Genomic DNA, 11,606 nt, shown 5'->3' on the forward strand with positions numbered 1-11,606 from the left:
TTGTGATGTTAATTGAAGCCCTAGCATAAACATCACAATTAAGGAGCATGATAAAATGCTTGAAATGTTATTGAAACTTCAACGGAAATCACAGATGTCATAAACTGAAATCAAATACCTCACGAAATTTTGATGTGAACCCAATCGATAAAGATTTCTTCTTCCAGTAGTGGAAATTAGAGTTTAGTTTTGATTGCAGCCGGTGATTTAAGCGACAAATAGCATTCTGCAGGCGTATCTGGCAGTTTCCAATCTATAACCTCTGTGATCTGTGGTAGTAAGTGCCGGATTCCTCATCTCAGTAGTGATAGAGCTTATAAAATAATTTACGAAGAAAATCACTGCTTAGAGCTCCTGAGAGGGTCTCTACGTTTAACTGTTACTGGCATTGGTTTTAACCCAAATTCTTGGCGAGATCATGAAGAATCCTATTGAGGAAATTGGCATTTTACATAGGAGTAATGTTCACATAAAAAATAAGGATAAACTGAATGAAATCCTCAATAATATCGCAAGGGGAGGTTTGAGGAAGTTGCAAGTAGTGTCTGATTTTGACAAAACAATTACCAAGCAACATGAGGATGGCATCCCACATTTGAGTAGTTTTGGTAAGTATATTTCAAAATCTGCATTCCAGTCTGCAGTTATAAATAAATTAAACCATTTGATTGCGTTTTACACAATTACATCCTACTTTATTATTAATATTGGGAGCACATACTATTGCAATTGCCAAGAACAACGGGCCAGAGGCATCTTTGACGGTAAAATCAGATCAAATTTTAATTTATCAAATTGCCACTGTTCATTATTCCCTAATGCAGACAAGGGCGCATTCTAACGTAAAACAACTTCAAAGTATGCAAATCCCAGAATGACTAGTTACATAATACTGCATTGAGATATTTTTAGCGATGTTTAGTCGAATTCGCTCAGCTGCTGAAGATGAAACTTATCAAGCTACTGTGAAGAAACTGCGTCAGAAATATTACCCAATTGAGCTGGATCCTCATATTCCAGTTAAGGATAAAATCAAACATATGGAAGATTGGTGGAATTTGTCTGAAAAAGCAATTAGGTTTGCCCAACTCTAAACAAATTCAATTTAAACATATTCGCTAAAGTGATATTTGAATAGTAAGTCTGACTTTCCATTACAGTGGATTGATGGTAACTCAACAAGACATCGATGATGTTTGTTTGGAATGTAAGCCTTCATTAAGGTATAAACCAATTTGAATCAATTACACTGCAAGGTCTATTAAGTTATACGAAAATTGCTTTATCGTCCATGGCAAAAAATATTAACAGTTAGACCACGTTAATACATTTCTGACAAAACTGTTGATGTTTGGGAAAAGTAGACCTACGCCTATAATTATTCATTATATTTACAGTACAACATTCACATAAGATGGTTGATTTTCTTGGGAATTCGGTCTGGGCAGTAGTGAAGAAAAAGAGAAACTTTTTTATCTATCAAGCTTTCGGCAATTTTCGGCATAAGAAAGCCGGGAACCCTCCAGAATATTCATCATGTTCTGTCAAGCTTGATGAAATATTTAATCTTTAAGCTGTACAGAAAATGATAGAATATTCTGGCGGGTTCCCGGCTTTCTTATGGTCAAACAATTAGCACCCTGAGGAAGGCGACAATAAATTGCCGAAAGCTTGTTAAATAAAAAAGTTTCTCTTTTTCTTCACTACTGCCCAGACCGAATTCCCAAGAAAATCAACCATCTTATGTGAATGTTGTACTGTAAATATAATGAATAATTATAGGCGTAGGTCTACTTTTCTTATGGTCAAATAATTAGCACCCTGAGGAAGACGACAATCAATTGCCGAAAGCTTGGTAGCTAAAAAAGTTTTTCTTTTTCTTCACCACTGCCCAGACTGAATTTCGAAGAAAATCAACCATCTTGCAATTATCCGATATCGGTCAAGAAACTGAACTTATTCACATATGAGTCATAGTTATTTTTTTTCGGGCACTTGGTAAACCGTTGTATATTTGGGTGTTTTAAAGCGGTAATCTACAAACTGTTGTTAATTGTCAGTGTAAATTCGTTTTAGAAATGGATGCAAGGAGTTTTTTAGAGACTTAAATGATAGCAATGTTCCAGCACTCGTGTTTTCTGCTGGCTGTGGTGATATAGTGGCAGCGGTGTTAAAACATGCTGGTGTTTACTTACCAAACGTTAAGGTAAGCTTAGCATAAAACAAGAAAAATCATTAATTTCCCGATTTTCAAGTTACACGTTTGCAATCACCATCTGTGTTTCAAAGTCATCAACCATTCTAAGTTTCAAGTATTTTTCAATGTCCCCATTCATCTTCTACCTTCTTAGAAATAGGCACCCTTTATAACTAATGGTTGTATGGATTACAGGTGATCTCAAATTTTCTAAAATTTAATGAAGATGGCACAATTATGGGCTTCAAAGACAAAATAATTCACGTATTTAATAAAAACGAATATGCTGTGAAAAACACCGATTTTTATGGTGAGGTTGCGGATAGAGAAAATGCAATTGTTCTCGGCGATTCCTTGGGAGATGCTGCTATGACACAAGGCATGGAACATTGCCAGAATGCCCTAAAAATTGGTTTCCTTTATGAGCAAGTAGGAGATTGTGTACAGATTTGATGAAGGTCTTAATAACGAAACGTTCAATTTTTCAGATTGAAGATTCGCTTCCACAGTATTTGGACACTTTCGACATTGTGTTGGTGGATGATCAAACAATGGACGTTCCTAGAGCAATATTTGATTACATTCGAGATGCTGCACGTTAAGCAAAATTTTTCATTGAATACTCGCTCTCTAGTAATGTCGTTTCTGTCGTATTTTATATAATCTCAATCGCACTGGATTACTCACCAGGAATTGTACTTATTAGCTGTACTTACAGGAATAAACTGATGTATTTAATAACTATTAGGGGAAGAATTTTAGCAAATAATGTCAAGATAGTTCCATGATGTTTATATATGACTATGCTTGCAAGCGCGGTCAAAATAATACGAATACATCAGCAAAAAATGTCAGTAGACGGAATTAGAAATTAGAATTAGAACAAAATATTCATACAGCAATGTAATTATTCCCGTTGATGGTTACAATTTTCAAAAAAAACTCGGCACAAAAATGAATATTACAGTTTACACAATTAGCTTCAATGATCAGAAAAAGCTTTAGATTTCCGGCTATATTAATCACTGTCGCTAATATTTATCTCTTCTTGATTATCGGTAATTTTTCGACGATCAAGAGAACCTACATCCTAAAACAGTATTAAAATTACACGGGCTTTCAAAGAATTAAAGTAGAACTTACTGTATTATTTGTACTGTCGCTCAGGACATCTGCTTTCCTCTTCAGCTTCCCAGATGCACTATCATAGCTATAAAAAATTGACACATTAATCAACAAAACGAAGTAATTATCGATGACTGGTACCTACTTCGGATATTTTGATTTGTGTTCATCTTCCGCTCTTTTCGCTTCTCGGTAGTAGATGTTCTTTGTTTCTGGCAACAGACTTTTCCACATAACGCCCAATCGCACGGAGATTTCTTTATTGTTCTCTTCTACAATTTGTGTTTTTTTACGGTACACCATAGTTTAGCAATTATACTCGAGATATATTATGTACCTTACAACTACAGAACCTACTTAATTTTGAAATTAAACTTGCCAGGTTTTACTGAGACGGTTCAAACGAATTAGGAAAAGTTTTAAAAAATTACGAGTCATATTACCAAACATTTTAAATACACCAGACACCACCACAAAAATGTGTAGAAACAAAAATCATACCTGGATGCTCAACGGTCAACTTTTTTCTCCATTCCTTTGCAAAAATCATAAAAGCGTGGGGCGGTTTTGAAACTGAAATATTCGCTTCTTCATTGATGGTACTTGACTTGGGTGTTTCATTATTTGCAATATCTCGTTTAACAAGTGAGCTCTAAAATGCGTAATTAATGATTGTAACTAACACTCACAATATTTTTCTTACCCCACCGGCTACAATTGGGATTGGTGAAGCTAAAGATACGACCGACGATATAACAGGAAGTGTTTCCACCGGTTTTGTTAATTTCGGACTCTTCCGTCTACTATAGGTAACGGCTGGTGCCCTAAAATCCATTTGAAATTAAGTTTTATCTATATATGGATATAGACCCTCATTTGACTCGAACGAATTAATGGTGCCTTGGGATCGCACATGAATTAGATAAATAATAACACATAGAAGCTGTTGTGGAACATTCGTGGATATTCATCAAAAACCGCTCAATTGTAGAGTATTCGTTTATTAAAAGCATACTTACATTGGAACAAATTTGGGCTCGTCACTCAATATCGATTTGTTTGGTACATCTTGCCTTTTAATATTCGTATTTTGGACAGGTTTATCCGCTATTTTGCGGGCTTTTAGCAGTGAGTTACTTGCTTTGGCTTCTTCTACCGGCATATCACGCAGCTTAACAGAAGATAAACCTAGCCAGATAATTATTAGCAAATAACAGATAAGTTGTTCTCACAATAGGCATTTACCTTTAACCCGCAAGGATTCACCTAAAGCTAGAACATCGGGTAAATCTTTGTCGGCTACCCTGACTTCTCCATGATACATAAAATGTACGATTTGCCTGAGGACAGTAAATCGGCCCGTATTTAAGAATATCACGGGATGTGGTACTTCTTTATGCACCTTCAATTAATAAATCTGCTGAGTGAGGCTGAGATGCTAATGATTATGGGGCTAATTACCTGAAAGAGTTTCTGGAAATACTCACTGCACGCTGACAAAATGAGTTTATGTGCTCTAATCAAACGGCCTTCACAGAACAGAGAAACATCCACTAAAGCCTCATTGTCAAAGTGTTCATTGAAAGTGTGAATGAAATTAGGAACGTGCAGATTCCACTTTAGATTGTATTGTTCCCCTATGGTAGGATTCTCCATGTTACCTAATTTTGCATAATACACTTGCAACTGTATAAAAAGTAAAAAATCAAATTTAACCAAGCCGTGCTTAACTGCAGGGGGAAAAAGTAACTTATTAAGCGGTGAGCAGCGCAAATTCCGTCAGATAAACCGCCGATAACACACTGATTTCACCTTCCTGATAAAAACTGATAATGTATGTTTAATTACCACCGTAGTAACTTTTATTTCAATTATAAGAAAAACGTTGGATTTCACAGACAGCCACCAATCTCTGGCATCATAATAGATAACAGAACGATGGCGCCAAGTTTACATGCCGCAATCTTTCCATATGCCAAAGATTATTTTCCTTAAGCAAAAATTCATTCAAAGATTTCACTCAAAACTGAAATCCAACTTGAATAAACAAGCAGGAAACACACTAAATTAAAAAAAAACTCTCTTAAATATTATGCACCCGAACTATCCTGGTGTCGGGTTCCTACAGCATACGTGAAAGAGTGAGGCAAAACGTGAGCGCCTATACGCAATACTTCACTGTCTTGTTGTTTTCAACTTCAGAATAATAAACTTAACCACACTTTTCAGTGCTTTCAACCTGGCATTAAATTATCAATAGAGCCCCATTTCGTTAGCACTAAAATGTTTAAAAAGTACGTACATTAAAGGAATATGCTTGAGCTTTTTCAAATTACGGAAACCATCTTTGGTGTTTTTTAGGTTTGACGAAAAGGAGAGTATATCCGGTGTTTTGCAACTGAAATCATCTGTTCAGAAATCGATCCGAGCCAAAATTTTGGAGTCCTATCCCTTCTTGGATAACTATTTAGATGCTATTTTGCCCAAGAAAGATGTATTTAAACTAGTCAAGTGGTTAGTATTGATTTTAAATTTGTTTGCTGAATCCTTCAGAATCTATGGAAAAGTCCATTATTGAGCAGTTTTGCTGTTGAATTTCAGCCAAACGCTAAATCTTGACTACTAAATTTAAAATTAAATTCTGTATAAACCCGCCAGCAACAAGTTTGCATACATACAACCAATGTTTTTCATATTTGAGAGGCCAGAAGGTGCATAGTTTCAAAATAACTTAATGTATCTTGAAATAAAATTGACTCTCCAGGAAGCTTTTTACCGCTGGTACACCGCTCTAAATTTTTCTAGCAACATGTTTCAACGTTTAAATTTGATTTCGTTTGATTTATTTGTGTTCTTGTCCATTTTTTCAGTCTCAATTCGTATTGATTGTGGATATGGTGTAATTATGTTGTTTAGTTGTTTGGAGTTGGTTTGCTCGTATTACATTTTACTCAAAATATTTATCTTTGATTTAGACATTATTTTTCAAGCTTTTTTTATCGCTTTGTCGCTTCGTATGCGACAGTATCTTATTTTATGGTACCCATTAAATTTTTCTTAATTTTTGTGATTTTGTCTCATCCGACCTAGTTCTAACAGCTGCCTAACAACAGTGTTTTACTCTATTTCTAAAATGACTGACTGGTTTGTTATACATTTTTAATTTGACCTTTTGCTACTTTGGCGTCTTCCAAATCCTCGGATAAAGAAACAGTTTTTATTTTTATCTGTTTATCAAGCAAAACTAAATTTCCACTTTGGTTCTTCTTACTGTGATCTGTCTATCGCCTAAGTCTAATTGTCTAAAGCTTATTTTTCACTGACACATTTTACTACTGAAATTATGTTATTTACTCCTTCCATAATTCCAGCTTGTACCAGTTAATGCAACTATCAATTCAAAAGCCAAGTTCCCGTTAAAACTTGATTATAATTTAATATGTAATGTAACACGTATTATTTAATTATTAGTTATTACGCGAAGTTCATGTACATTAAACTATTGAGGAACTTCCTGTATATTAAATCGGTTTATTGTGATGTGTTTCGATATCCTTAAATCTTAATCAAACGATTATTCCATAAAAAAAAATTCTGATTCATAATTTGAAATTGTACTGCTTGCAGCCATGATCATATTGAAATCATCGTGAATTCTGCTGGGGAGCAGCAGTTTTTTAGGCACAGAGAAGGACAATGGATGCCCACCTTGAGACTACTTCACAAATGTAAGTTAGCTTGAATTAATCCAGCATTCCACACACATTTATTCTTAATTTATATGTACTTTTAGATCCATTTTTCCTTCCCATGCAGCAAGTAGACAAAGGCGCTATTCGCTTTGTGCTTAGCGGAGCTAATATAATGTGTCCTGGACTCACATCACCCGGGGCTCAAATGACCGAAGTTCCAAAAGATGCTATAGTCGTAAGTCAGATGGTTCTGTGGGTTTATTTACTTTTTTAATACATTTTTGGGTAGGCTATAATGGCAGAAGGCAAAGAGCATGCTCTGGCAATTGGTCGAACGACTTTATCTACTGAAGATATGTAAGTTTGTTGAAACTCTTCGTCATTCAGACTGTACAAATTGAATTGAAGTAGCATCTACATGTCGTAATTATGGGCAATACTGTAGATACACTACGAGTTAGACAAATAAAACATTTCTTTTATAATTTAACATACTGAAATTGATTTTTCAGAGCGAAGGTTAACAAAGGAATAGGAGTGGAAAATTGTCATTATCTGAACGATGGGCTCTGGCAAATGAAATTAGTTAAATAAATTGCTCTCGCTTGCAAATCAATAAACTGTAATTTGTTTAGCAACCTGAGTTTTATTAATAAACATCCTTTGAAAACTGAACCGCAAAAAAATTTTAAACGAGAAGTTAGTTTGCGTAGGTCACGAACCCGTTTGAACGCCCCGCCAATTTCGGTTGCTTGCCCCCATTTTATGCAACCAGCTTAACATAAGTTGTATTTTCAGTTTGCTATAAGTATCATATAATGATTCTTACTTTATATCATTGTATGTGTAAACCTATATTTATTGTTGCATTATTAACGTTCAACTATTGCCATTTACCATTTTAATCCGATAATAAAAATTATCTTTGATTCCGAGTGCAAGCGATCCCTTCCGAGACCCTCCCCGATCGCTTGGCATCTCGCTCTCTGTCAGTGTCAGTCACGGCAACAACAAGCCACGACTGAATAACGTTTTTAGTTAATTTTTACATTAAAAACAAAGTAAAGCTAGCACTATATTTAGTGTTTTTATCTTATTTGTGTAAAAAATTGAAGTGGTAAGTTTTGTTCCATTTAATCTCGGCAGATCTACCCAAAAAACCATTTAGTAGCGGATGGGTTAATGGCTTGGTGTCTAAACGAGGGTTTGGCTGTGTCAGAGACACTTTTTTTCCAACTAGATGCATCTGCTATTTTTCATCAATTTCCATTGTCTGAGCCCAATTCGTTCGATTAGTATGCACTTCTCTCAGCAGTAACCTTGCCAAACTTAGTTCCTTTGTTCTTGAAGGTTGCATATACATTGATATCAAACCAAACAGTTTTAACACACTAATTGGAAATTGCCAAGATTTTCAAATCGTTTTATCAAGATAAGTTTAATATCCTGTTTCCCAAGTTGATTACTCACTAGACCTTCCGAGTATTGTCTAAAATGTTGAGATTTGATAGAACTTGGATGCCTCCCATTTGCCAACAGTATACCCATTACAATCTAATTTTTTGATGCGAGTTACTCAGACAGTAATAACAGTTTCTGGTCAAGTACCGGCGATTTTCTCATAAACGCAACTCAAGCTTATCCTTGGAATGTACCTCTAGTTGGACCTTGAATCTTGAATATTGTCAGGTTTAGGTCGGTGACCTCACACCGCTCTTTGTTAGACGGGTTTAATTTTTTTATTTCTCTAGATATCTTCCTTTCTTTACATGCAATAGGAAGCTGATACATTTTTATTGTTTCAATTTACCCAAGTGGTCACTTTGAAATATTGAATTGTTTTGTACGTTTCAAGAGTTATCAACATAATTTTTTTGTAATTATTTAAATTTTTACTGCTTTTTTATGAAAACATTATTTTTCAATTAAAATGGAACTTTCTTTTTGCAGTGGTTAATTGCAAATCGTAAATTAACAATAAAACCATTCAGGAGACTGGCTAAAACTAAATATCACCTGGCTGGTTTGGTTTTCGTTTGCTCATGGCAATATTTCGATTCGCAAGTACTTTTAACTACAATCGGCAATTCTTCCGGTGGTTTTTGATGTTTATCTTTACAAATTATTCTGCAAACTAGTTAAAATCAAGCTTTCTATTATTTATTAAGTATGGTCAGTGGTGAGAGCTGTTGCTTCTAAAAACTAGGCAAATATTTATTTTTCATTATTCCTGTGTTGTGGTCATTCGCTTTTTCGACATCACTTAGTGCAAAAAGTATGTAAAGGAAGAGAAAAGCAAGAAATTATCATTTACGTAGATGTTATTAATTTGCTTAGAAAGCTTTACGTTTTGATAATTTAACATACGTAAAAACTGTCGGTTTTTAAAAAGCGCATTTATTTGGAAGATCAGACAGATTAATTCCTTTGAGACAAGAATGCAGTTAAAAGAAATCAGCTTCAGTATATGCTATACGAATATATATATATATATATATAGATACTATAATTACGTGATTACTGAATATTTGGTTTGTTGGATTTTGCAAGAAACGCAATATAACAACTTGCGTTTAAATACGCCTTAAAAATGTGGAATCAAACCGTAGACTTGGTTATTAATTTTAAGTTCACATAAATTACTAATAGGTACACTGTAAAAAGTAGATTCAGATTAAGATAAAGTGAAGTCGTAGCGCATAAAATTGTAGGAATGAATAGCAAATATTTAGCAATCTTGGTGATAACGTATGCGTAGTTTCATCTGATGTCCTATGACTTTGAGAGTAGCTGATTTTTCTCAATCCGAATAGATTGCTCAAGATCCTTTTTAGGTTGCGACTTGACGATTTATTGAAATGACGTCGCTTACTCATTTATATATCAGTTGAACTTATTTTTATTTATGAAGCTTATAGAAATTAATCGTAGCCTGGAATTGTTTTTTTAAGTAGTAAATAAGAGATAAAATAATATGTATTGATCAATTCAATTAAGTCTAGCCGTACTTGAGCTTTTACTGCGTGCTAAATGCAAGAAGATCTGCGTATTTTGTCTTGGGATATGTTTATTTAAGCTATCCGCGATTTGTATATCAGCCAGTAATTCCAAATACATTTTATGCTATTTCGGTGCAAATAAATCGTTTTCATAGTTTTTGTTCGCTGTTAACTGGTGTCGAAAATAGTCACTGGCGTCAAGTTCACATAGTGCGGACGCTTTTCCGGAAGCGTAAAGCTTCCAATCCAATCAAGAAATATTTTGTATCTAAATTATCCAAAAATCTAATATCGGTAAGATTCGCCGATCAATCCAACGTCATTATTACAAAAACGATAATAAACCTATCAATAATTTAAGTCCATGTTGTAACTCTGAATGTTTTAATAATGATAGGCCGGCTTTATAACTTGCGGATTTTCCTTTTCATTAAACGCTCCTTTTCTCAATTAGTTATGCTGTTTTCAGTAAAACAATCGTAATAATCGTTATAGCCCTTGACTTTGAACATTTCAGTTAGCGATGGTTTTTTTGCTTGGACAGGTCAGGATTTTATCGTATTTAGTTGTACACGAGCGCTGATCGCACAGACGATTTTTTCTTTAGCTGAAAAATGGTAAAGCTATTTTTTTATTTATTCTTATGAGTTGTTCTTATTACAGAATGACCTGTTGTTTGTACGTCGTATAATCCAAACTTGTACATGTTTTGGTCTGGTTTTTTAAATTACGCTATTAAAATTTTAAATTACGCGTATGTTTTTTTTCTGGAAATTGACACGTTAGCGCCGTTTTTTAGAGTTTCACAAAAACTCGTACTCGAACGGTGTTCATTATTAAATAAAGAAGTTAAATAACACTTACATAAGTAAATCCTTTCAGGATTGTTTTCTCAAATTCGATAAAGCGTCGTTCGTCTGTGGTCTTCATTTGCTAGTAATTTGTTACAGCAAATAATTAACGATCGAATCTTTTCTTATATGCACTTAAAACAATTATTGTTTCCGTTAATTAATAGCTTTTCGATAGTTCAAAGTAATTTTACTTTAGGAATCATTGTATGCTTTCGACATTTAATTGTACATCTGTTAATAATCGAAATGCTTGATTTCATGCTTTCAGCAGCTTGAATGCCATTCACCTTTAAACATTTTCGGTTAATTTCACATATTCGCTTATTGCCGTAAGTATATTTAATTGAATTTATTCTTTGGGCTTAATTGTTCATAACAAAATCATAAGAAATATGAAAAGCGGCAAAGCTAGTTTGGACTTCCTTCCTGCAAGAAAGCAATTATTTTAAACAGTGATGTAGAACATAGCGGATGTAGATCGTTTTCACAATAAATTTGCTTGATAATAAGTTCACTGGTTACCTGATATATTTTATTCATATGTTGCGCGTTTAGGTTGCTTCGTTTCGATGTTTTAATGCGCTTTTTGGCTTAAGCTGCGGTTACATTGCAAACGATTTCGCGCGAATTATTCAGCGAAGTCGCACGAGTTAACTGACCGCCTATCCCCATAAACTGATGAGCCAGCAGATCATATGTCCGTTTGGAGACAATAACTACCAAGGAGATGTGCGGAGGC

The 11,606-nt window shown here is 34.4% G+C and overlaps 4 protein-coding genes across 7 annotated transcripts in view; 3 read left to right on the forward strand and 1 right to left on the reverse strand.

Annotated features, from left to right (window-relative positions):
• The first annotated feature begins 6 nt into the window (after positions 1-6).
• On the forward strand, positions 7-2,941 carry LOC109535635 (7-methylguanosine phosphate-specific 5'-nucleotidase). 2 transcript variants are annotated; one of them, XM_019901561.2, is made up of 6 exons: positions 7-608; positions 913-1,078; positions 1,161-1,223; positions 2,077-2,206; positions 2,393-2,626; positions 2,686-2,941. In XM_019901561.2, the coding sequence occupies exons 1-6, from the start codon at positions 419-421 to the stop codon at positions 2,797-2,799; spliced, it is 897 nt and encodes a 298-aa protein (XP_019757120.1). In that variant the 5' UTR covers positions 7-418; the 3' UTR covers positions 2,800-2,941. The 2 variants fall into 2 exon arrangements, with proteins under 2 accessions (XP_019757120.1, XP_019757121.1); XM_019901562.2 differs by lacking the exon at positions 7-608 and adding an exon at positions 615-858.
• Positions 2,942-3,085: 144 nt separating this feature from the next.
• LOC109535628 (protein bric-a-brac 2) lies at positions 3,086-5,385 on the reverse strand. 3 transcript variants are annotated; one of them, XM_048660665.1, is made up of 9 exons: positions 5,171-5,385; positions 4,784-5,008; positions 4,568-4,724; positions 4,342-4,510; positions 4,026-4,146; positions 3,824-3,974; positions 3,468-3,594; positions 3,341-3,407; positions 3,086-3,287 (listed from the first exon to the last, which is right to left on the reverse strand). In XM_048660665.1, the coding sequence occupies exons 2-9, from the start codon at positions 4,976-4,978 to the stop codon at positions 3,216-3,218; spliced, it is 1,059 nt and encodes a 352-aa protein (XP_048516622.1). In that variant the 5' UTR covers positions 4,979-5,008; positions 5,171-5,385; the 3' UTR covers positions 3,086-3,215. The 3 variants fall into 3 exon arrangements, with proteins under 3 accessions (XP_048516622.1, XP_048516621.1, XP_048516620.1); XM_048660664.1 differs by having other exon boundaries at positions 5,073-5,385; XM_048660663.1 differs by having other exon boundaries at positions 4,784-5,384.
• A 106-nt stretch (positions 5,386-5,491) lies between these two features.
• Positions 5,492-7,652, forward strand: LOC109535634 (malignant T-cell-amplified sequence 1 homolog). Its single transcript, XM_019901560.2, has 6 exons — positions 5,492-5,616; positions 5,684-5,836; positions 6,950-7,050; positions 7,116-7,249; positions 7,304-7,371; positions 7,527-7,652. The coding sequence occupies exons 1-6, from the start codon at positions 5,606-5,608 to the stop codon at positions 7,606-7,608; spliced, it is 549 nt and encodes a 182-aa protein (XP_019757119.1). The 5' UTR covers positions 5,492-5,605; the 3' UTR covers positions 7,609-7,652.
• Positions 7,653-7,998: 346 nt separating this feature from the next.
• Positions 7,999-11,606, forward strand: part of LOC109535630 (eukaryotic translation initiation factor 4 gamma 2) — a 12,921-nt gene continuing 9,313 nt past the window's right edge. The window contains exon 1 of the mRNA XM_019901555.2: positions 7,999-8,131. The gene's annotated coding sequence lies outside the window, so the exon portion shown is untranslated. The remainder of the gene's footprint in view (positions 8,132-11,606) is intronic.

Source organism: Dendroctonus ponderosae, unplaced genomic scaffold (genome assembly GCF_020466585.1).
Source record: "Dendroctonus ponderosae isolate FM_Combo_2020 unplaced genomic scaffold, Dpon_F_20191213v2 Dpon_F_20191213_1, whole genome shotgun sequence".
Lineage (NCBI taxonomy): Eukaryota > Metazoa > Arthropoda > Insecta > Coleoptera > Curculionidae > Dendroctonus > Dendroctonus ponderosae.

What these genes read in the sequence shown, in the direction of transcription:
- LOC109535628 (XM_048660665.1), bottom strand. Translation starts at nt 4,978, where the DNA reads ATGGAGAATCCTACCATAGGGGAACAATACAATCTAAAGTGGAATCTG. An exon ending in TGAATCCTTGCGGGTTAAAG is followed by an intron (nt 4,511 to 4,567) that starts GTAAATGCCTAT and finishes TTATCTGGCTAG; the next exon opens with GTTTATCTTCTGTTAAGCTG. An exon ending in GAGCCCAAATTTGTTCCAAT is followed by an intron (nt 4,147 to 4,341) that starts GTAAGTATGCTT and finishes AATGGATTTTAG; the next exon opens with GGCACCAGCCGTTACCTATA.
- LOC109535635 (XM_019901561.2), top strand. Translation starts at nt 419, where the DNA reads ATGAAGAATCCTATTGAGGAAATTGGCATTTTACATAGGAGTAATGTT. An exon ending in CCCACATTTGAGTAGTTTTG is followed by an intron (nt 609 to 912) that starts GTAAGTATATTT and finishes AGATATTTTTAG; the next exon opens with CGATGTTTAGTCGAATTCGC. An exon ending in TTTACTTACCAAACGTTAAG is followed by an intron (nt 2,207 to 2,392) that starts GTAAGCTTAGCA and finishes TATGGATTACAG; the next exon opens with GTGATCTCAAATTTTCTAAA.
- LOC109535634 (XM_019901560.2), top strand. An exon ending in TTCCAAAAGATGCTATAGTC is followed by an intron (nt 7,250 to 7,303) that starts GTAAGTCAGATG and finishes ATTTTTGGGTAG; the next exon opens with GCTATAATGGCAGAAGGCAA. An exon ending in ACTTTATCTACTGAAGATAT is followed by an intron (nt 7,372 to 7,526) that starts GTAAGTTTGTTG and finishes TTGATTTTTCAG; the next exon opens with AGCGAAGGTTAACAAAGGAA.